Source organism: Sceloporus occidentalis, unplaced genomic scaffold (assembly GCF_023333645.1).
Source record: "Sceloporus occidentalis isolate IW3139 unplaced genomic scaffold, rSceOcc1.0.p SCAF_21, whole genome shotgun sequence".
NCBI lineage: Eukaryota > Metazoa > Chordata > Lepidosauria > Squamata > Phrynosomatidae > Sceloporus > Sceloporus occidentalis.
In genome coordinates this window covers 1,819,621-1,842,233 of record NW_028317001.1, presented here as the reverse complement: position 1 = coordinate 1,842,233, position 22,613 = coordinate 1,819,621, and the positions used below count along the sequence as shown (strand labels likewise).

The 22,613-nt window shown below is 57.8% G+C and overlaps 3 protein-coding genes across 4 annotated transcripts in view; 1 reads left to right on the top strand and 2 right to left on the bottom strand.

Annotated features, from left to right (window-relative positions):
- The window catches only part of LOC149301356 (protein-lysine N-methyltransferase SMYD4-like), a 36,279-nt gene extending 15,742 nt beyond the window's left edge, over positions 1–20,537 (top strand). The window contains exon 12 of the mRNA XM_089483906.1: positions 20,403–20,537. Within this exon, the coding sequence (XP_089340032.1) occupies positions 20,403–20,406 (4 nt within the window). The 3' untranslated portion in view covers positions 20,407–20,537. The remainder of the gene's footprint in view (positions 1–20,402) is intronic.
- LOC149301358 (alpha-2-antiplasmin-like) lies at positions 763–6,079 on the bottom strand. 2 transcript variants are annotated; one of them, XM_089483909.1, is made up of 8 exons: positions 6,004–6,079; positions 5,361–5,417; positions 4,537–4,999; positions 4,239–4,382; positions 3,463–3,666; positions 2,815–2,957; positions 2,381–2,585; positions 763–1,559 (listed from the first exon to the last, which is right to left on the bottom strand). In XM_089483909.1, exons 1-8 carry the CDS (start codon positions 6,058–6,060, stop codon positions 1,219–1,221), a joined length of 1,614 nt encoding a protein of 537 aa, XP_089340035.1. In that variant the 5' UTR covers positions 6,061–6,079; the 3' UTR covers positions 763–1,218. The 2 variants fall into 2 exon arrangements, with proteins under 2 accessions (XP_089340035.1, XP_089340036.1); XM_089483910.1 differs by having other exon boundaries at positions 4,537–4,975.
- Positions 8,388–20,403, bottom strand: LOC149301357 (WD repeat-containing protein 81-like). Its single transcript, XM_089483904.1, has 11 exons — positions 20,092–20,403; positions 16,089–19,713; positions 15,813–15,920; positions 15,502–15,692; positions 14,252–14,442; positions 13,832–13,997; positions 13,235–13,352; positions 12,145–12,840; positions 11,547–11,692; positions 10,772–10,951; positions 8,388–9,303 (listed from the first exon to the last, which is right to left on the bottom strand). Exons 2-11 carry the CDS (start codon positions 19,693–19,695, stop codon positions 8,983–8,985), a joined length of 5,724 nt encoding a protein of 1,907 aa, XP_089340030.1. The 5' UTR covers positions 19,696–19,713; positions 20,092–20,403; the 3' UTR covers positions 8,388–8,982.
- Positions 20,538–22,613: the final 2,076 nt, after the last annotated feature.

The following is a 22,613-nucleotide window of genomic DNA, read 5'->3' as shown; positions in this document are numbered from 1 at the left end:
CAGCCAGCCAAGAGGCTCTCCCAGCCCAGCCATTAGCAGGCTTCAGGTTACAGCTTCCACGGAGGGGGCTCTTAAAGCAGCCTCCTCCTGTTTTTGACACCCACCAGCTGCACCACCCGGCAAATGCTGGTGCCCTGCTTGGGCGGCAAAACGGAGAGTGCCTTTCCAGGAAGGAAGGAGGTCATTTGTTCCAGGATTTGGGGGGTAGCTTAGAGGAAGTTCTTCAGCACCCTCTTCTTTCCAGACAGAGAGACATGTGCAAGCAAGAATTGCCATACACACACGCAGAGGTGAGAACCTCTGTCTCTGTGGATTTGGGTCCAGGAACTGGGAAAGCCATCTCCCTGGGATGGGGTTGTACTCCCTCTGAACGAGCAGAAGTGCAGCTTGGGAGCCCTCCTGGGTCCATCTCTGTCTCTGGAGGCCCAAGTGGACTCTGTGGCTTTCCTTGACACCTGGAGGAACAGAGATGCCTGTCCAAGACCTCAGCTCTGCAGGAGGAGCCCTCTCCTGGGTTCCACCAGTGGAGACAAGATGGTGCCTTCCCAGCTGTGGCACCAAGCTAAGACCTGGCTTTCTTTTGAAACCTTGGGGCTTAATTTATTTGAATTGAACGTGTACATGGTTTTTAATTGCCATAGCCTTTTAAACTGTTCTAACACGTTGTTGCATTTGATGTTTCTATCCTGTTCGTGCAGTTTTAATGTCCTTAACTTGTCTATTGTTTTATCTGTCTGGCACTTTGAAATCCAACAATAAAAGGAGGGATAAAGATACTTTAATGTTAATAAAAGTTTCAGAGAGTAATAATTATTGAGAAGTAATAACCAGAGACAGTATGGCCTGTCATTGCCCTCCTGATAGAATCAGTTGGCCATTCAGAAGCCTCAGTGGATATTTTTCAGAAGGGGGGGGGGTTGCTTTTATTGTGAATGGGGCAACAGTTTCCCACCGAACCAGGACTCAGGTTCTCCCTCCACCCGCCCCAGTATCCCAAAGCATTTCCATTTCCATTTGGAGGCAGACATGTTAATGTAGCTACATTTTGAAGCTTTAGGGCTGGGTATAGAACCGCAAACCCTTCCCGAAAGTTGGCCCATAGGGTGGCTGTGGCTTTTGTGGCTGGTCTGCTACTTGGGAATCTGAGGAGAGTCCCTGAAAAACTCTGGAGGACAACAGCACAGTGGCCCTGGTGTGTTGCTGCATCCCAAAGGCCCTTCAGGGCTTCTCAGAGTCTGTCAGGCAGGCCCCCGAGGAATCCCCGTCGCTTGTTCGAATACAGTCGCTCATTTTCCTTTGCCGGGGAGCACTGGGGTTGGGGTTCCGGATGCTGCCGAAGAAAAGGGGGACTCCCAGTGTGTCCTCGAAGATGATGAAGAGGAAAGGCCGGTTGAGGTGGAAGGCAGAGAGCGAGCGAGACATCACCACGCTGGTGGCGGCCGAGGCCTCCACTCCAGCCTCCGTGAGCTCCAAGGCGGCCTCATGCTGGATGCTGGAGACCATAAGGGGCCCCTCTGCAATGCCAGAGAGGTTGGGGGAAGAAAACAGCTCCCCAAGACCTACAGAAGGAGGAGAGGAAGAGCCATCAGGTCAGGAGGCACCCCAGGAACTGACCGGTGAGGAGGAAACACCAGCGCAACAACGGGAGGAGTGTTTGGGCCAGGCTCTTCTGGAACAACCATTTTTTTAAAGGCAGAGAAGAATGTGCCAAGAGGACATCATTTCTGCTTCTCCTGACATTCATACTTCCAGCCAAATCCAAACTAATGTAGAAGAACACGGATCAAGTGTCTAAAATTGTTAGAAAGGTGGAAAGGAGAAGAAACCTGGGATAGTGGGGAAACCCCCTGCCCCAAATATACTGCAGAGAAGCTCTTGAAGCCCTTTCCAGCCCTCCCCAGATGAAGCGTTAAAAGGGGAAGAACTACCAGACTGTTCCTGCTCTCCTTCTGAAAAAACCCCAAGAGCACAACTGCACCCTGGAGATGGAGATCAGAGGAGATGGGGAGGAGGCCTGCCTGGCTGCCTCTGCCTCTCCTGCCCCCCCCCATAGACCAGCCCCCCAGCAGCCCTGGTGTTAGTCATGGTGCTCTAGCCAGCCGGCTCCATCCTTCTCCGTCTCCCAGACGTGTAATTTCCTTAATAACATATTTTCCCTACACTTAAGACGATCTTTGATATGGATTCCAAGCAGTCAGTTTGCACATAGAGTCAACAGAAATGAAATACTACGAAGGCAAAGAACACATGTGGGAAAAGCGTAAGAGCCAGGAGGGTGGGAGAGCCCCCCTTTGGTGGAGCACAATGAAGAGACAGGCGGGCGGGCGCAGCCCCCCCCCCCCCCCCCCGCCACGTGGCAAAGGCTCTCTCTTTCTCTCACCTAATCGGGAGAGGGCCCGGTTGAGGTCCAGGCGGTGGTGCAAGCTCAACTTTGGCATCTTGACCATGGTGGGCCTCTCTTTGGGGAAGGGGTTGCGGAGGTCGGCCTGGCTGAGTTTGGAGAGCAGCTGAGAGAAGTTGCCTTCAAAGTGGTTTGGAACAATGGCGACAAAGCTGGTGTTGCCCTTGAAGGGGAATCTGGCAATCTGGAAGGAGCCATGAGAAGAGCATGCAAGACGGATGAGCCATACAACTGAGCAGCAAAAGGCCAGGCACATCTTGGACACAAAAGGGAGCAAGCCAGGAGAAGCAGAGTCTTTGCCCACTCAGAAGCCCCCTCCCACAGGCCCCTTCTCTGCTTCTTTCTGAAGGTATGGGGAGCGAATGAATGGCGAAGCCAAGCTCCTTGTGAGGAGGAGGTCGTGTGATGCTCACCTGGACGTCCAGGGGATCCACCATGAACCAGCTGAGCGGGTACACCTGCGCCTTCATCATCTCCACGGAGATGGTGAACTCATTGTCCAGATGGAAAGTGCTCAGCTCAGTCAGCTGGGGGTCAAACCTGGTCTTCCAAAATCCTGCCGCCGCCACCGCCCCCCAAAAAGGAAAAGCCAGAAAGAGGAGAGGGATGACTTGGCTCATGGGGGGGCTTGTTTCTCAGGCTCTGCCCTTTCCCCCCAAGAGGTTGCAAATTATGAGTGGAAGGAAGGAACCCTTCCATGAAATGACAGCCACCAGCAGTGGGATGATTGAAATCTGCAAAGGGGTAAAACAATTCCTGCAGCAAGAAGCAGGCTGTCTTTGTTTTTGGATGAAGCCTATGGAAGTCATCAATTTAGAAAAGGCATCTTAAAAGAGAAAAGGTGCTGCTTTTGAGATGACTTTGGCCATCTGCTGTTTTTACAACCTCACGTGAAGGAAGTTTTGAAGATACTTGCCAGCCAAGGCCTTCCTTCACATTGATTTGATTCCGAACGTATCTTTGCCACCTGCTCCCCCACAGGAGCCCATAGACCACAGGAGACAATCCCCCCTTGGCTCTTCCAGCAAGGACAGCAGGATGGGAGCATGGGAAGTGCTCACCTCGAAAGTGTATGGCATTGAGGAGGATCATGACCACGCTGGCCGGCAGCTCAGAGAGCATGGCAGGGATTTGCCCGTTGGTGGCTTCCTTCACCCAGTGGTTGATGGCTTCAAGATCTGCCTCGCTGTTCCCAGTCAGGATGGATGGTTTGGCCCCATAGAACCTCTCAGAGTCCTCCAGGAATTTCTCTTTCACTGGGAAACCTAGGAAGGGCTCGGCACAAGAACGGAGAGTTTTAGCAAAGGAGGTGGGTCAAAGCATGACAAAACTGCCCTCCTCCCAAGATCAGCAGAGTGGGGCTGGTCAGCTCCCAAGGCAATGGGTTCAGGAACTGCCCCCAGGACCAGTTTCACAGTGAGATGCCAGAGCAGCCCAGCCCTCAGAAGTGTGCCCCGTTTCCTTCTCTGTTTCTCTTGGTAGACCTTTATTTACTTCCACTTTTTTTGAGATAAAAATAGGTTTACAAACTACCCTCCATTGCGTGAGAGAGATATTGAGAGGAGGAATGAGTGCATTCAAGGCTAGAGACAACAAAATACGATGAAGTGCTGCATTCATGGTACAGGGGAAAAGGCTGCCTGCATCTCAGAGCAGACTTTCTGGGGTTTGGGCTACATCTTTTTGTCTAATTTGAAAACACCAGTCATTTGATGGTACCTCCCTTATCCCACTGGGCTTGGCCTCAAAATTTCCTGTGTGGAAAAGACCTGTGGTGCCCCTTGCTGCCAGGAGGGCAGGCTTCTTCCATGCTACCTCCTGTGCCCATGTCTCTCACCCTTTTCTAGGTAAAGGCTTGTGGCCAGGCTGAATGCCATCCTGTTGAGGTGCTGGGAGACGCGGTGCATGGCCTGGTGGAAGCAGGGCATGGACTTTGCATGAAGCACCTCCAGAAGCTGCTGCTCTGTCTCGTTCTCCGCTCCTGAAAGAGAGTTAGTGAGTCAAATGAGATGGGGCTCTTGTGGACATAGCTCCATCGGAAGCAAAGCCCTTGTGAGGAGGACTGTCTCTGCTTTTGATCTGAGGAAAGATCCTCCGGAAGGGTTTTGAGTCTTGGGGGATCTGGAGATACTGACCCAGGGCCAGGTGGGCGAGTGCCAGGCTGATGCTGAAGGGAGAGAAGAAGATGTTCTCTTGGGTGCCGGACTGCCGCTCTGCCTCCCTCAGGAGCTCCGTGCCCAGCTTCATCATGCCGCGGGCAGCCTTCGACATGGCCTTGGGGGGCACGTGGCCCTCGCAGCCGGGTCTGGAGGTGTCCTCGAGGGCCTCAGAGGAGTTTTCATGCCCGTCCCATCCTTGCCCGTCAAGGCCCTCCACCTCCCTAGCCAGGATCTCCCCGCCAGCAAAGGGGGCATCGTTGAGGAAACTGGAAGGCAGCAACGTTGGGATCAGTGGGTACTCTGGGATCTCGGGTCCTGTCCCGGGCACTGCGGTGGTTGTCAAGAGTGGATCTGGCCCCTGCAGGACGACGTCCCCCTCTGGGGTCTCTCCTAGGGGTTCATCCCCACTGAGACCCTGCAAAGAAAGAGGTAGCTGGAGCTGAAAGAGGGAAAGGAAGATACAGCTGAGCCAGCCATCCCCAACTGATGCGCTCCAGATGTGCTGGGCTTGTACACCTATCTTGTTCACCAGCCTGATGGGAGATACAATCCTGGACCATTTGGAAGTCTCCTGTCTACTCTTTGGGAAGGGCAGCTGCTGAATGCTGAGCCCCACTTTACACAGCAAAGGCCCCTGCCTCCATCTCCCATTGGAAGCATCTTTTTGTGACAGGTTGGCAAGATCATGATAAACCACTGCCTGCAGAGTAGCTAATATCCCAGATTTGGTCCGCAGCAGCTGTTTCTTCCTGATCTGGAAAGCCAAGTGGAGGAAAGGAAAGGGCTTGGCTTCTTCTTACCAGGAGGATGTTCCTCTGAGCATCTTCTTCCAAGTCTAAGGCAGACACAGAGGGGTCCTGGAACACAAACCAGGCGGAATAAGCCCCCTGGGCTGGCAAGGGCTCCCTCTCTTTGGTCCAAGCCCTGCCAGGGATGGAGGAAGAGGTGGAAGGGGGGGTCTCAGAGCAAAGAGGGAACGTTCACAAAACTGAATGTTGGGAGCAGAAGAGAAAACTCACAGCCCAGCAGTGGCACAATGCACAAGAGGATCACTTTGTTATAGAGAGGAAAGGGAGCAGAGACCATTCAGCATCACAACCCATTTCACTCCAACCCCTGGAACTCACCGCCACTAGATAGATAAGACTACTTGAAATGTTGCAACACCCAAACGGGGCCCTGGCCACCTTTAAAGGCAGATTTGAACAATCCCAGAGTCAAAACCTGGGCTTTAATAAGAGTATCACTGTGGCTCAGATGTCTTTCTCGGCATTGGTTTTTCCTTCCCTGCCCTTGGCATCACTGTCCTTCCTCCATGGCCAGACAGAGCAGATGAACCAGACACTCTGAGATGGTCCGATTTTTCCATCTTGGGATGAAGACCCCCACCAAGGGAGAGAAGGGCCTTGCTCAGTTGGGAATAGGAGTGGATCTGGGACTTACCCCATGGTGCAGAGCCGACAGGCAGACAAGCAGCAGAGTCCAGGGCAGGGCAGCCATCTTTCAGTGGGGCTGGGGGCTGCCAAAGAGGAATGAAACCAGTGTTGGACACCCCCAGTGCCCCCATGAAGGGGTTTGGTGGCGATGATGACTTGGGCAGGGCCCAGGGGATGTGGGCAGCTCCATCCCCTTTCAGTGGCCTTTGCCCTCCTCCACAGAGGTCAGCCCCGTGGGGCAGGCAGACTATGCTGCTTATTGCAAGATGCTTTGTGATCACCCTCCAAACTGAGGGTTTGCCTTGTGTAGCTTGGAGGTGGGACCATGCAGGGTGTGTCTTTTTACCTTTTGCTTAGCTTGCAGGAAAGTTTTTTGGTTCCCAGCCACCAGCACCCCCCTCCCCAAACATCACACACACCCCTATACTGAGTTCCAAATATAAAGGATTGCAAGGGAAGATGCTGCTGCTGCTGCTCTTGGGTGGCAAGTCTCATGGGCTTAAGCTTGGAGAGGAAGGGGGCAGGCCTCTCCATAGATATCTGGTAGCCCACAGCCTTGAGGCTAGCTACCAACTGGGATGGGTCCATGATTCCCTTTTGGAGAAAAGGGCAAGTAAAGAGGACTGCCTCCCTTAGGCCTGCCCTCCACACTCGTAGCTTGCCAGTGGAGGGTCAGGGGTCTTCCCAAACCCTCTGGAGCTGGGCAGCCTCCTCCCTTCCTTTGGCACGTGGGGTTCCAGGTCCTCTGCCAGGCTGCTTCTTCCTCCTCCTCCTCCCTCCGGCCCCCCTGCCCTCTTCCAGGGACCCCCGGGGTCTCCCTGCTTTACCTCCGTCTGTGGAGTGGTGCTTGCGTCCGCCTCTGGAGCCACTTGCTCTAGCTGCGTCCAGGGTTGGGGGGGAGGAAGTGGCCCCCAAGCCCAGCCAGTACTAGCAACGCCTTTTTGTGAAATTCTTCCCCCCGCAGGCAAATATTGACTTTTGGCATCCAGTTAAACATTTGTTGGGGAAACTGTTGTGGTGTGGCCAGAGGCCGGAGGCTGAGCAGCCAAAGTGCCTGCCCACACTTCAAAGAGAAGGACTCCCCTTCCTCTTGCTGAAATGGGAGCAGAGTGAGGCACCCATGCCCATATGGGGCTCATGGGCATTGGGGAGGCTGGCAGCAGCCAAGGGAACTCTGCTGCCTGCAGGAAGTCTTAGCAGGCTCTGCCTTGGCACCTTCCCCGAGAGACCATGGTTTCCATGGATGGCACGGCTTATGGATGGTCACAGCCCATCTGGAGCAAGCAAAGCTGGGGGAAGGAGGCAGCTCTAGGGCCTTGTTGCTGAGGCAGGTAGAAGAGAATGCTAGGGCTTTGGACCTTCCTCCCTGGACCAGGCCTGGGCTACCCCAAAAGTTGGCATCAGGGCATTTGGGGAGGGACTTTGGGGCCCATCCCTGGCCCAGCGGAGGGTGAAATGCTAAAAGATAGGCAAAACTCTGCCACCGCTGCAGCTGGGACTGCTAGGAGAGAGGAGCAACTGGGCCAAGGGAATTAATGAGTAGCCAAGTAGATTTCGGAGAAAAGTCTGTTGGATGGAACAAAGTCTCCCACTGGCCACAGGCTGGCTCTCCTTTTAACTCGGTAATCCATTGCTTGGCAGGGGCCCTTTTCACCCCATTCTGGCTCCCCCAATTCTCCTTGGCACTGCCAACTCCCCACTCCCCGAAATCCCCTGCCCTTGACACAAGGCTTCATTTGAGGAAAAAGTCATCTGTGACTAATAGCCAAACAAGTTGAGGGGACCCAGAGCAAGAAAATGGGTCTTCTACCCCAAAGCTTCCAGCCCTGGTAGAAGGCACCCTTCAGTGGCAGGAGATACCTGCATTGCCTCCAGCGCAGAGCTTAATTCCCGTCTGCCATCTCCCCTGCCCCCGCTGCCCCCTCATAGCTTCTGAAACTAGGCCAGAAACCCCCAAAGGCCCTCCTTTCACACATACACACCTGTCTCATTCCACACCTGCAGAGAAAAGACTTTTGCAAGCTCCAGTGTTTATTAGCATCTTTATACAATCTATTGCAATGTAAGTAAGAAGGGATGGCTCCTCCTCTTCCCCCCTCAACCTAGGGATGGGGAGACACAAGTGCTTGTATCGCTGTATTGCTCCCCACATCCTTAGAGAGCTGCCTCACACCACCACCACACCATGCATGCCGATGTTGCCAGGCTCACTTAACTGTCCCAAGGGGGACAGTTAAGAACAACAGGACTGTGCTGGGTCGCACAGACATGGATATAGGTACATAAGTGTGTGTGTTTTGTAAAGGCAGAGGTTCTCCTCCTGGGCTTAGCATCTCTGGCAGAGACAGGAAAAGGTGGGAGAATGCCCTTCAGCATATGTTTTGGGGGGGGGGGGGGAAGACTTCACAGGCCCACCAAAGGGATCAAAGAACTTGCATCCTCTGGGCAAGGGAAGGAGGAAGTGCTCAAGAGGAAGAGTGCTCTGTGCCCAGATATCCCTTCCAAATGCAACACCACCCCAGGCAGGCAGGTGGGCACAGCCTGGCTTTCTTTTCCACAGCAGTGGGAGACAAAACAGGATTGGGATGGAGCGAGGGGAAAGTGCTAAGCAACTCAAACAGTTTTGTAACATTTCCCCCCAGGACCAAGCGAATGCCTCAGAAACCACCAGGACAAATGCTCACACACACACCCCACGCACATTAAAGAATAGGAATGCCAGGAATTGAGAGAGAGAGGGGGGGACCTTGCCCCTCCAATGGACCTCTTTGGAAAACTACCTTGTTCCCAAAGAGAGTTCAGGCACATAAGGTGATGTCAGGGTCCCGGCCTGTGGCTGCCCAGCAGCCCTCTTGGGGAGTTTGGGGTCATGGAGGCTTCACAGACCCTCCCCACCTTCCAGACTATGGCCTCTTTTCACCGAAAGAAAACTCCTGCTCAGTCATCCTCCCTGGTGAGGGAGAAGCGTCCTGTCAGGAGGGGGAGATTATGCCAGGAGCCGCACGGTGCCATTGTCCGACCCCAGGAGGAGGTGGCACTTGGTGGGCAGGACAGCCAGGCTGGTGAGGGTCCCCCGGAAGTTCTCCGAGCTCAGCTTGGTGACACTGGGGGGCAGCGGCTCCTGCAGGGCGTAGACACCAATCTTGTTGGCCACCGTGCCGGCCACCACCTCATTGCCGTAGAGGTCAAAGGCATGGATGGGCTCCGAGGCAGACTTGTAGCTCTGCAACGGCTTCTGCTCCAGCTCCTTCCAGATGGTCAGTGAGTGGTCAGAGGAGGAACTGATGAGGAGGTTGCCCTCTGTGGCCTGGAGAGAGAAGAGGAGGAAGAAGGGGAGACCTTCACCATGGGAAGCTCCCAACAGCAGCGAGACTTGGTGCTGGAGAGGAGAGGCAGCCCCCACCACCAAACCATAGCTGTCCTTGTGTGTATCTGCCTATTTGTCACTCTTCAGTGGAGAGGGCAAGGCACTCTGAACATGCCTCAAAGCCCCACTTTCATTATTCATTTTGCCTCGTGTGAGACAGATCCCTGGAACACTACACCCATTCAGAGGGAAGCCACAATGCTAGCTAAGGATTATGTACAAGGCAGGGTGGCTTTGGACACCAGTGCTGCTTCAGAAGACCCCAATGGTGCCTGCTTACCACCACCCTTGACTTTTCCCCAGTAGAGGATTACAATGACAGGAATAAGCAGCCCTAACCCACCTACCCTGGCCACCTGCTGCATGGAAGAACCCTCTTGGAAGGGGCCACCTCCCCCCCCCCCCCGGGAACATGCCAAGCGGAGGGCATCTCTCTAAGCAACCTTAGGATGAAGAGGTATGCCTGCAGCCTGGGAGGAAGGCCTTGATTGTGCCCAGGCCCTCTTGTTAGCAGGACAAGTGAAAGCAACTGCAAGTTAGTTCTGAGTGGAGGACCCAGAGAGGAGCCCCATGCTGCTTCCAGGGGCAGGTAAATACGGACAAGGTTTACTCACGCAGACAGGGCACGTGGCCAGACGGGCAGAGGCTTCAGTGCCTGGTGCATCCTGTCCACCCCCGCAGCCCCTAAGACCTTTGCCCTCCCTCCCTCCCTCCCACGCCCAGATACCCACGGGCTCAAGGACCAGCTAAACCAAGGAAAGCTCCCCAGGGGCAAGGCAATGAGCCCCCCACAGGACAAGCCCATTCACAGCAGGATCAGCCTCTTGGATGACAGGTGGTCTTGCCCACATCCTACCAAGACCAAGCATCTTTGAGGCACATCAAGCAAACCAAAGATGTTCTCCTTTGCTAATGTTTAAACAGGAAATTACAGAGGTTCGATCTTTTGCAATCCCAGAGTCCCAGCTTTTCCAAGCTTTTCCACTGCAGTTGGGGATGCCCAGAACAGGCAAACTCAAACTAACAACAGCTGCCTGTGGCAAAAGTATCCCAAAAACTATGGCCAATTTTAGAGTGCAAGGTCCTAGGGACAGGGACCCGTGGCATGATATCCTAAGGACTGCATTCTAAAAAGACTAGTCAGCCATCCAGGACGCACACTTGCACCACAACACCTATAAATACTTTTGAACTGACAGTCGCTGTTAGGAGCACAGTGATGGACAGGTCCTACTGAATTAAACAACACATCTCCTGCCTACCCTTATTGCTACTTTTGGAGGACCTGGCAGGCTGGTTTGTTCTGATGAGCTCAACCACTATCCAAAACCAAGTTCAGACCCAAATGTGCTTTGGGAGGTGACAGCAGCAGCATGAAGCCAACCCACAAGCCCAGCTCCCCACTCACCTTGACCTGCAAGATGTCTCCTTCATGGGCAGGCCAACCCCGGAGGACCAGGCCCGTCCTGGTGTCCAGCAGCACCATGAAGCCCGAAGAAAAGCCAGCCACCACACTCCGTCCGCTTGGACTGACAGCCAGGCAGCGGATGAGGCCAGCGTTTGCCCCACTGGCCAGCCGGAATTCATGCTGGGGATACACAGAGGGCAGAGGAAAAAAAGGCATCAGTCAACATCCAGGGGCCTCTCCAGGACTTAGAAGGCCTCACAGAAAACCCAAAATGTGATGAATTCCCCCCCCCCCCCCACCTCAGCACTCTGTAGAGGACATCTGAGGACAATTCTTTTCTTTAAAAACTGATGTTCCCCATCATCACCCCCTTGCCTCCTGATCTGGCCACATGAAGATTCTGGAGAAGTGAACCTGACAACGTCGGCATGCAGTGCTCTCTTCTTGGAAACAGTTGAGGGTCCCAGTCCCCATGGTTATGGCTTCAATAGAAAGTGGCTTAAATCTACTGGTTCTCCAAATGTTTTTGAACTTCAGGTTTACATCGCCCCCCAATTCACTGGCTATAATGATGGGAGTTGCAGTCCTCAGAATCTCAGAAGGCCACCCTTCCCCCAGTCCTACTCACCAGTAATGGCCCTACAGGGGTCTTCCCAACCAGGCACTGAACTGGGTGCCTCCTGCCTCCCACTAAACTGGAGCATCCCCCCCAACTCTCCTACCTGGCCCCACCTGAAAGCCCCCCCACACCAGCAGGACAACCCCCGCTTTGTACCTGCAGCCCTGGCTTCCGGTGGTCAATGAAGCGCAAGACAGAGTCGGCACTGGCCAGGCTGATGCTCCCGTAGGGAGGAGGCATGGTGCTGACGGCTGTGATGGGCGCTTTGTAGTCTAGCGCCTCAAAAGTGCGGATGACTTTGCCTGTGAAGGAAAACCAGAGTGATACAGATGGCCAGCAGGCCTTGTGCCTCATCACGCAGCTCTCCCCGTCCCTCGTTCCGCAAAGCCAAGGCTGCAGAGGAGACCCTTGCTGAGCCAGTTGGACTGGCCCCTGGTGCCACCTGCAGATCCCTGTCCTTCTTAGCACCTGTCATAGCCACCATGCCATGAAAGCCATGGAATTCAGGGCAGGGGGCAAAACTGAGCCACTCTGTGGATGAAGCAAGCCTTTCAGAAACCAGACTCTCCACTCCTGTGATCCCAACAGAACCTCTTCGTCAGAGGAACCTCTTTCCCATTCAGTAAGACAGACCAGGCTGTCTGGAGACACCCAAAGGCTCTGCACCTCAAACCTCCTTTTCCCCAGTTCCTACAATCAGGGAGATACAGAGAGGGGCACCCCCGCCTCACCCCACTCCTCAATGCAGCCTTACCAGTGAAGGGGTCCCAGACATGGACGGTGCCATCGCAGCTGACCACATGCTGAGGGGCCTCCAGGGTCCCGACGTAGAAGACAGACTTCCTGTGCTGGGTGTAGGTCAGGCGAGGCTCTGTCTCATGGGTGCCATCTCCTCGGTTGTAGAGTGGCCAGAGGCGGATGCTCTTGTCCTTGCTGCCAGCCAGAAAAAAGTCCTCCCCACCCAAGGGGGCCAGGCACTTGATGGCACCCCCGGGTCCCACAAAGCTCTGCAGCTTGATCTGGTGGAAGTGGAAGCGAGCCTCCTGCTGGCTCACCCCGATCTCGTACTGCCAGTAGGCCAACCAGTTCCCACAGAGGAGGTGGGCACTGCGCGGGAGATCCTTCTTTAAGGCGGCCCCCTCCCGGCCCCCGGAGCTGGGACAGAAGACCCCTGGGCTGCCTGAGGCCTCTCGACGGGCTTCTGCCGGGACCTGGATGCGGTTGCCCACCAGCACACTTCCAAAGGTGCCTGAGCGGGTGTCCTCGCAGGGGCTGGGGAAAAGGGCCAGGCCATCCAAGGCCTCTTGCTCCAGGAAAGCCGGACCACTGGGGGGCCCAGGCACATCCTGCCCAGGGGAGGCCTGACTTTTGGGGTTCACGCTGTCTGAGTAGAGGGCGGCCAGCTGCCCAACCGTGGCGTGATTGGGGACAATGGTGCGGATGACATCCCCTGCAACAGAGAGAAGGAGAGCTACTAGAGACAGAGAGAGAACAAGGGGAGAAATGGGGAGCCAAGAAGCCCTGCACAGAGTCCCCACTCAAGGGAATCCAGAAGGCTGCAGAGCATGTGTGTGTGGAAGTCCAGCTCAGATTGGGGATGCAGGAGGCTGGAAGAGGTTTCTCCATCCCCCCCACCACTCTATTTGAAAGCTCGGGGTCAAGTCACTCAAACTAACAGGACAGCTGGAAAGATTCATGACAGGAGAAAAAAGGAAAGGAAGGAGAATGGGATTTCCTTTCAACACCATTGAGTTGGAAGGAGGAGAACATCAGCAGTGAGGTGAAGGAGATGCAGGACTGCACTGAAGCTGGGAACAGGCCCCAAGCCAGTCAAGTGACCCTACCTAGCAAGCAGGAGAAAGGGACGAAGGTCGTGTAGGCCATCTCTGGGCTGAAGACTGTCTGCAGTTCCAGGAGAGCGGATGGATCTGAGTGAGGCAGCCTCGGCTGGAGCATCATGTCCTGGGGAGGCAGGAATGAATGAATGAAGTGGGTCATGTACCATCCTCTACTCCACTCCACCCCACCACATCAAGGGAGCTTTAGCCTTGCTGGCTGCAACCCCCAAGAAAGGATTCTCTCATGGCAGAAGAGCTGCATGGAGCAGCCATAAGAAACAGCTCTGGCCACCACAGAGCCATCGAACCCTCTGGAAAGTCTCCTCTTGCCCCTGAGACGGGTGCACAAAGGAACAAGACCACATTGGATTTTGCAGCCTCTGCTCTCCGTAACCCACCCATGACAGGAAGCAAGAAAACCATTTTGTGACTCCTGGGTTAGCTCACTGCCTGGCACACAGAAACCAGAGAACGACCATCAGTCTACCTGCTTGCCATGGGTTCAAAAGGCTGTTGGGTTCACTGCCCCTGCCGCCTCCCACTTTGATAAGGCAGAACTATCAACCCTCCCTGCTCTCATTGCACACTCTCTGGTTGACTCACCTGCTCTGCCGCCGGGGCGGACAATGAAAATGTTTCAAAGAACACGTGCAAAGTGCCGCTTAGGTGCTGCTGCACCATCTCCGACCCGATCCGTAGGCAAACCAGTGCCACCAAGCTGATGGTCTTGAGGCATAAGACAGTGCGGGCCTGGACTCCACTGGGAAAACTAGGCAGGAAGAGGGAGCAGGAAGTGGGTGTTACCATCATGCACCAGTCCAGTCTCTGTTGTGTGTGCGCTGGAGTCCCAGCCAAGCGGCCTACTTCGAACAAAGACCCACACACAGCCCCATCTTTGCACAAGGCCAGAGCCAGAGAAGGGCCAAGGGAGGAGACAGGAAGGAGCCAAAGAGCTGGTCTCTCCCACTGGACCCTTCTAGGAGGCCCAAGGCCTGGACAAAAGAGCCCCCTGCCCCAATTCACCTGATGGTGGACGAAGTGAGAAAGCCAAGGACAGGCAGCAGGATCTCCTGGCTGATCTTGGGCAGGATGTCCATCAGGGTGGTGTCCGACAGGTAGACCACCACCTCCTGGGTCAGGGTCATGGCAGCCAGGAGCCCTGCTTCCTTGCGGCTGTTCAGCCGGCCAGCAGCCACCCCGCTGCCAGGAGCCACCTGGAGAGAGGAGAGGTTCAGTGGGCACACTCCTGCTTGGCATGCGGGCAGTCCAGGGTGGGCTGGAACCATGGCCTGCCCAGTGTTGATAGTGGTGACCTAGGAAGAACCACAGCTGGACTATGCTTGACACAGGTACACGTGTCCCTTGTCCTCAGGCAGACCACCCATGACAGAAGGCAAAAATGAGCAACTGGGCCTCTTCCCTCTGAGGCAGCAGATGGCCTTAAAAAAGGGAAGAGCCTTATACACTGAAAGTAGCTGAGAGGGATGGAGGCAGCTAGCCACTTCCCAAAGCCTCTGAGGCTGTTGCCAGTCCCACCCCCACAGCAACAATCCCAAGTCAGGATCTCCTGACAGAAGTGGCCACAGATGAAAATGAAACTCCCTCCTAGCACCAGCATCAGGTACCCAAATGTTGACTGTGCTCCCACTTCCCAATTAGGGTCGACCCGCACCCCTTCCCCTTCCCCTGGGTCAGCAGAAGCAGGTCTGCTTGACCACTGGGGGCTCAGTCCTAGATACCCAACAAACCTTCCTTGCTTCACTTAATCAACAAGCAAGAGGGCTCCCTGTCTCTGAGAAGGCATTTCGGAGCCCTGGGGAGCAAGAGCTTTGAAACTGCCTTTCAGAAGAACAGGAAGGCACCGCATGATCATCTGATTGGAATTACGTGCCCACGGGAACCAGGTCCCGTGATGTTCTTGGCCCGGGTGCATTTGCCTTTCTGTGCCTCTCTCTGCCCTACTTCAAGCTTCCTGGTACCCATCACATAGCTGAGTTCCCTGCAGCAGCCATGAGGACTAGAAACTTGAGATAGAAAGCCCTGTGTGGTTTAGTGTTGGGTGGGTTTTTCTGTTTGCTTGCTTGCATGAAATGAAAGTTAGTACTCCCCAGCTGCAAAACAATGCCCACTGCAGCACCACAGAGGCCACCCTGCTGGCAAACAGGATTGTCAAAGAGGCAAAGCGAGGGACCAGGGAGGGGAAGCAGAGCGGTGGCAAGGTACTCCAGCCATATAGGAGGCTCCCTATTCCCCCCCTGACTCTGGGCACTGACCAGGTAGCTGGCATAGGGCAGGTACAGGTAGGTGAGGACAGGCTCCCCGTAGAGATGGGCAATGTGGACCAGGCAGGCCAGCACTGGCTCCGACACGATGTCTCCCTGCACCAGTCGCTTCTGGTAGATGCTCCCGGTGCTCAGGGGGCTGCTCTCTTCCGCCCCAGCCACAAACTGCTGCCTGGCGAGACCTGTAGCAAAGTCCCCATTGGGAGGAAGATGGCAGCAGAGGAATAAGTATGGTTGGGCACAGCCGCCCCCCCCCCCCCGGTGGCCAAGGGAAGCCATCCGTCCCTGTCAGCAGGCATTACCTATGTAGCAAGAGGTCAAGAGGCGGAGGAGGTTCCTGGCAATGTAGCGGGAGGTGGCGGTGGGGCCCAGCTTGGCTGAGAGCCACCTCACCATCTTGCAGGCTGTATCTGGGTAAGATAAGACAAAGGGCAGCAATCAGGCAAAGCCTGGCAAAAGGCATGGGGGGAGCACTGTGTCCCACTCTCTCCCCTTGCTTCTCTACCAGGGGATCAGATATGCCCCGTCCAGCACAGAGAATGGCCATAGTACAGGGGACTCTGGGAAGAGGGGCTCACCCAGCAAGATGGTCTGCTCCCTGTCTCCTGGCAAGCCCTGTCTGTTCCTCTCGCCTCCATCATCTTGGGCCAGGCTGGCTTCCAGAGAGAGGGTAGTGGCCGCTGCAGAGAGGCCCAGGTCTTTGGCTGCCAAGGTGACTTCTTCTTCTTCCTTCTCCTCTTCCTCCATTCTGATGAGACTGCCACTGCTGCCAGCCTGGTCCTCCTCCTCCTCCTCCTCTTCCTCCTCCTCCTCTGGCTGCTCTTCCTCCCCTCCTTCCTCTTCACTGTGTTTGAGCTCCTGGCTGCTGCCCAGGGACTGGAGGCTGCCTAGTTCCTTCTGCTCCTCGCCCAGCGACGCCTCAGCCTCGCTGGAGCTGCTCTTGTCACTTAGCCGGCCCAGGCTGCCAGACTCCCCTTCCTCCTCCTCGGCCTCCGTTGCAGCTGCTGGGCTCTCTGACACATAGAGGCTGTTCTGGAAGTCATCGCCCTCCTCTGGCGGGTAGCCCTGGTCATGGAGGCTGATGCCCGACAGGTACCCCAGCAGCTCCAGGCACTCGGCCTCCCCCTCAGTCTCTTCTCTGAAGGAGGCTCGGGACCCGGGGCTGCTCTCCCCGCCACCACTGCCCTCCTCATCCTCCTCACCTGCCCCCAGCAGCAGCAGGGCCTTGCTCCCCTCAGCGGCTGTGCCCTCCAGCCCCACCAGCACCTGGAGGATGTGGGGCAGGAGGTTGGAGAGGAAGAGCTGCAGCCCTAGGCGGGCCATCAGCTGGGCCACAAAGCAGTCCGTGTAGAGGTAGAAGCGGCCGGGAAGGCCCCGGGGGTTCTCATAGACAGCCACCAGTAGCTTCAGCAGGTACTTGTTGGCATTGCGAGGACCCAGGGCCCTGGCCACCGGCTCAAATAGGTACCAGGCAGCGTGGACGGCTGTCCGCTCCCCTGACATCAGGGCCAGGATGAAGGGGAGCAGGATCTCCAAGCCCTCGGGGGTGATGGCTCCCAGCACTCCCTCTAGCTGCTGCCACAGACGGAAGACCAGCTCTCGCCCTCCACCCTCGCCTTCTGCTTGCTGAGACAAGGCTGTGAGGATGAACCGGTGCAGAGCTGGGAAGTAGGCCGGGAAGGGCAGGACCCCGCTGAACGGGCTCAGCAGCTGTGAGGGGCTTGGAGGAGGCAGCCCCTGCCAGACTGGCTCATATGTAAAGAGCGGCGGCACTCGTCCTCTCACAACCTCCCTGTGGAGCTGGCCATTGGACACTTGCAGCTGGAGCAACACTTCCAAGAGGTGCTGCAAAGGTGGTGGGATCTCCTTGGGGTGGAAGCGGCACAATGTCCGGGCGGCCCAGTAGCGCTCCTGCAGCATGGCCTCAGGGTTCAGGGCGCGCAGCTTGGGCGCAAAGATGATCTCAGTGACCAGTATCCCCAGAGCCTGCATGTCCCGCTGGAAGAGGTTCGAAAGGGCGATGGGCATCTGGGTCCGGGGCTGGTCTGGCTGGATTTCTGCCCCATGCGGCCCTCGCAGCAGGAAGGTCTGCAGCCTCTCCAGCTCCTCCAGGGCCTGTAATGGTTGGAAGCCCTCAGGCAGCATGATCTTGGCATCCCCTGCCTCTGGCGGAGCAACAGAGAGGGGGGCCTTGGTGGTCCTCCGGCTGAGGGGCCTGCTATCCGTGGGACTGGGCAGGTCCACCATTCCACGGCCAGCAGCAGGAAGGGACTCCAGGGCTTCGGCCCCCTGCTCCACCTCCTCTTCCATAGTTGCCCCGAGTCTGCCAGTGGCCCAGGCCCCTTCACAAGCTGTCTCTACAACCGGTCCCCCAACCCCATTGGACATGGCCCCCTTGGGCCCCTCAAGGACTCTGGTCTCCCGGATAGTGGGAATGAGGGGCCGAGTGATAAGGGGGGCTTCAACCGTGAGGAGGGACACTCCTGCCAGGCGCTGGGGGTGGGGCTGGTCAAAGAGCTGGACCACCCCAAAGCTGGTGAGGTGGGTGTGGTTGTCTACCAGGTGGAGGCACACATTCTTCTCCTTGACGGCCTCCTTGCCCAGCAGCTTGTAGCCAAAAGTAAGGTCGATCCAGTGGTGGAGGTCCTGGGAGACCTCCTGGCTCTCCAGCATTGCCCGGTGGGCCGCTACAAACTCCTCGCAGGAGCTGTACCAGGGGGGCACCTCCAGGTCTGGCATATCCGGGTGGATGGACCTGAAGATGGCGGGGTCTGTGTAGAACTCTGGGATGCACTCATCCGGGGTCCAGCCCTGCATGCGCTCCATGCTAGCCGGATACTCGTTGGGCTCCCACTGGGAGCGGACGTGGGAGCAGAGCACTGACCGGGGCGTCCGCCGGGCCGTGTAGACATAATAGGTGATGTCAGAGAGGACATCCGAGATGTGGTGGGGCACATGGGGGGGCTCTCCGGCCGGGCCACTCCCAGCCACAAAGGCCTGCTTGGTCATCTCATAGGTGAAGTCCAGCTGCTTGTCCCCCTTGTTGAGCCGGAACTTGGACTTGCACAGGTCGCGGAACTTCCCATCCTGGGTAGTGAAGTCCGTCACCCAGGGGAGGACTGGGTGGTAGTTCGGGTCCCCTGTCCGCCGCCCAGCCAAGTGGTTCAGGTGCATCAGGTAGTCGAAGTTGCTGAGGCGGCCGCTCACCCAGTCCAGCACCAGTTCCCCCAGGCCCTCCCGGGGCTCCTGGCTGGACAGGGGGCCCTCTGTCTCTCTGCTTGGGCCCAAGGGTCCAGCAGGGCCAGTGGTCATAGCTGTTGCCTCCTCAACTCCCTCCTCCTGGGGGGGCTCCTCATAGTCCTGGAGGCGAATCCTGAGCCGGGCGCACAGCTTCTCGTCCACGGCTACTTCACGCAGGGAGAGGGCACCGCACGCTATCCCTGCCCGGTGGCACGCCTGCATGGCCTGGAGGACTTGGAAGAGGATGAAGAGAAGCTTGGCGTGGCTGTTGGTCAGCTTTGCTGGGCTGAAGGTGACGATGTCGTGGAGGCAGTACTGGACGTAGGGGAAGACCATGTAGAGCATCTCTGGGGACTCCAGCAGGGCTTCCGCTGGCAGGACACTGGGGCAGAGCGGTGGTGGTGGGACCTCTTTTGTGAGAGGGGCGCAGGGGGACCCCCTTCCCACAGGGACAACAGGGCAGCCATAGAGCCTCTGGAGGGCCCCCCGGAGGACGTCCAGGGCAATGGCGGAGGGTGGCGCATGAGCGTGGCTGTACGGCCGGGCGTACATGCGGTGCGCCCGCTTCCAGAGGTTGCGGTAGTTCTGGGAAGCCACCTTGCGCATGAAGCTGTGCAGCGTCTCCTGGCCCTCCTTGGCCTCGCTTTGCCCACCAGGGCCCAAGGCCAGCCGGTAACGCAGCCGCTCCTTCCTCAGGCCATGGACCTCCACCCGGGTCCATCCCGCGGGCATCTTCTGCACTGAGTGCTGGAGGCAAGCGCGCACCTCCACCTCACTCAGGCCTTCGGGCCGCGGGCAGAGGCCGGGCAGCACAGAGCGCTCCTTCAGGGTAGCCAGCCACTTGGAGGGCACCAGGGCCACGGCATGGGAGCTGCCCTTGGCAGTCGTCAGCTGGCCGCGGTCAATGCCCAGGTCCTTCTCCACCTGGCGCAGGAGGGCGTCCATCTTGGCGGCTGTGCCCTGCTGGGGGAAAGACAAAGCAGACGCCAGTCAGGCTCTGGAGCAGGGGAGGCAGTGCCTAGGACCCTTTGGTGGGCGATGAAGCCCAGGGCCAGCCCCAGAGGACTCAGCCCAGGGGGGTCTGTGATGGGGGGCACAGGGCTGTTTGGGGCAGAGAGGGGCCCTTCCCAGAAAGTGCCCTTGGGGAAAAGGGGAACAGCCGGGGAGAGGCAGGCCTGGCCCTCCTCCCTGGCATTGCTTGCCTTGTCTCCCCAGCCCCACAAGGGATGGGGCAGCCATGGCTGCAGAAAGCAGGGCTGCGATGTGAGCAGGGAGGGGAGCCCTGGGGGCCCTCTGCACACGCTCAGGGGCGGCCTCTCCCTCCAGGGCTGGGGTCCTCACCTGGGCCAAGGAGACCCCTTCCTCCTTTTCGGCTCTTCAGCCCTTCCTTCCTCTTCTTCCTCCGGCGCAGACCCCGGCAGCCATGTTGGGTCAGCTGACCGCGCGGGAGTCACGTGGCCACGCTTCCTTTCCTCCCCCTCCCCCCCGGAAGGAGGGCCAGAGCGCTCTGCACGCGCTCAGGAGCCGCTCCTTCTCCTCCGCAGCAGAAGTGCCCTCCTCCCGTTGACGGGGCATTGCAGGTCCCATCAGCCCCAGCCAGTCAGGGGAAAGCCCTTCCCGAGCACAATGGTCTGCTTTTTCCTTCTCTGCAGGTAGGACCCGGCGGTGAAGGATGATGGGAGCTGCAGTTCGGTGAGAGGAGGAACCAGAGGCTTCAGAATCGAAGGCGCTGAGCATGCAGCCAGACTCTTAGTTTCTTGATTCTCTGATTAAAGGAGCGGAGCAGAGCCTCTGAGTGTGTCTTCCTTGCAGCGCGGCCACAGTCCTCCTCTCTGCCCGGGAGCCTCCTTTTCCATGGCTTTGAAGCCTCGCAGCAGGCAGCCCTGGTTCCTCGGTCGCTTGTGGGGCTGCGGCGCCCCCGCGTGGCCAGGGCCAGGGTTGCAGCCTTTCTGGGTAAGGCCCCTGGGAAGGAAGGGGGGGGTTCGAACCCGGGCCTCTGGAGTCCTAGGCCAACTGCCCCACCGCCCTGGCCCCACATGGGCCTTGCAGTCCCCTTGCAGCCTTTGGAGGCTCCCCCTGAAGGGGATCAAGTCTGCGGAAGCTTATGCTGCCGCTTCTTTTGCAGGGCTAAGGACAGCATCATCCCAAATCCCCAAAACACAGATAGGGCCAACCAAAATCATCATCATCCTTCCTTTCTCCGCTATCACTTTCAACTCCTTTCCCTGCCAGAGGATCCGGTGGAGCTTTGCAAACTTGCAACATGGACTTTGATTGGCCTAGGAAGGGTGCCGCTGTTTTGTGGATGAGGGGTGCTGCTGTCCTTTTGCGCAGTGAGTCTGCAGGCTGCCATGGCTCTCCCTCCGGCTCCCTTCCCTGTTTATTAGGTTGTTACTTCAAGGCTCTGGGTCCTGCCTTTCTCCCCAATGGGGTTCCTTCCTCTCAGGAGGGTGCCACAGATTTGGGGGAGGTTCCTGTGGAACCCCAAAACCCAGAAGCCTAGGCGGGATTGAGAGCCCGCCCCTAAAAAGGGGGCGGGGCACCTGTCCCTTTTCGTTTGAGGCGGAGGGGGTCCCCAATACTCTCCAGCATGCCGACCCTGCGAGGTGGGCCAGGGCCCGGCGGAGGGAGGCAGCCTCTCCTCCTCCTCCTGCCTTTCCCATCAAGTTTGACGAAAGCCCTGAAACTTTGTCTTGTAGAAAGTCTTCCCACAAAAGGAAGCCATTGTCCGGCAGGGGGCAGCACCGGAGAGGCCTTTGGGGCGGCGGCGGCGGCAGGGGATGGGGCTCCCCCTTTGCGCCCCAGAGCTTCTCAAAGGGTCGGGTGCTGCTGCCAGTGCTCTGCGTCTGTGGGATGCGTCTGAGACAGTGTGCCCCCCCCAAAAGGAGCCAAGGAAAGCCCCCTCCCCATTTCCGTCGGGCTTTAGGCTTCAGGGTGGGCAGGCCCCACGGAGCCCCGTCCGTGCCAGCCTTGGCCCTGCCTAGCCCAGCGTGGGCGGCCAGGGAGGAAGGGCGGGCTGCTTGCCCGTTGCCTTTCCAGGGAGGCCCATGTGCGTTACGTAAGGAGCCGGGCCTAAAGATAGACGGCGGTTATTTCTGGCCCTGGGGCAGAAGGGCACAGACAGGGGCCTCCCAGGCGGAAGGGGTCAGCGCCTGGGTCTCACGGAGGGAAGGAGGGCTGCAGGGTCCAGAGGGGCTCCAGGAGGCAGGGGAGGGGGCTCCACTGGCCCAGGGCCCTCTGCTCTCTCAGGCTCCAGGCCAAGGTGCGAGAGAGAGAGAGGCCCAGGGCTGCTCCTGCCCCCCCAAAAAAATCCCAGGGGAATCACTGCGGGGCCCTTGGTCAGGCAAAGGGGGGGCTCTTTCCGAAAGGAGGGGGGGTTGGTGCCCCAGGCCTCAGGCAAAGCGGGGCAGAGGGAGGGAGGCCTTCCTGGATCTTGGCAGAAGGGAGGGAGGGGCCGGCATGGCTGGCATTCCTGGGGAGGGAGGGAGGTCTCCTCCTTCCTCAGGGACCCCCTCCCTCCGCAAAGGTCACCGCTGACGTCAGGCCCTCCCTCTGCCACTGGGGCGGGGGATGATGAGGGTGGCAGCGGAGCCCCTGGAGGCCTCCAGGGCGACCGCCGGGGGAAGGAAGCAAGGGCAGGATGTCGCGCCCTCTGCCCGGGTCACGTGGCGGGCGGGCGGGTGGGGGGCGTCACGTGGGCGGGATGTGGAGGCAGCTGATTGGCCCCTGGGGGCGGAGGGGGCCCTTGGGGCTGCCCCCCCCGAGAGAGAGAGAGCGAGGGAGGGAGGGGCGCCTGTCCCTTTAAATAATCTGCGCAGTCATCCTCCCTCCCTCCGCCGCCCCCCCGCGCGGAGTGCCAAGTC

Excerpts from the sequence above, each read along its gene's own strand:
- LOC149301358 (XM_089483909.1), bottom strand. The coding sequence starts at position 6,060 with ATGGCTGCCCTGCCCTGGACTCTGCTGCTTGTCTGCCTGTCGGCTCTG. Across the intron at positions 5,000-5,360 it reads CTCAGAGGAACATCCTCCTG|CTCCAGCTACCTCTTTCTTT; the intron begins GTAAGAAGAAGC and ends TCCCTCTTTCAG. Across the intron at positions 2,958-3,462 it reads CAATGCCATACACTTTCGAG|GATTTTGGAAGACCAGGTTT; the intron begins GTGAGCACTTCC and ends TGGCGGCGGCAG.
- LOC149301357 (XM_089483904.1), bottom strand. The coding sequence starts at position 19,695 with ATGGACGCCCTCCTGCGCCAGGTGGAGAAGGACCTGGGCATTGACCGC. Across the intron at positions 15,921-16,088 it reads GGAGCAGACCATCTTGCTGG|ATACAGCCTGCAAGATGGTG; the intron begins GTGAGCCCCTCT and ends TATCTTACCCAG. Across the intron at positions 9,304-10,771 it reads GAGACATCTTGCAGGTCAAG|GCCACAGAGGGCAACCTCCT; the intron begins GTGAGTGGGGAG and ends TTCTCTCTCCAG.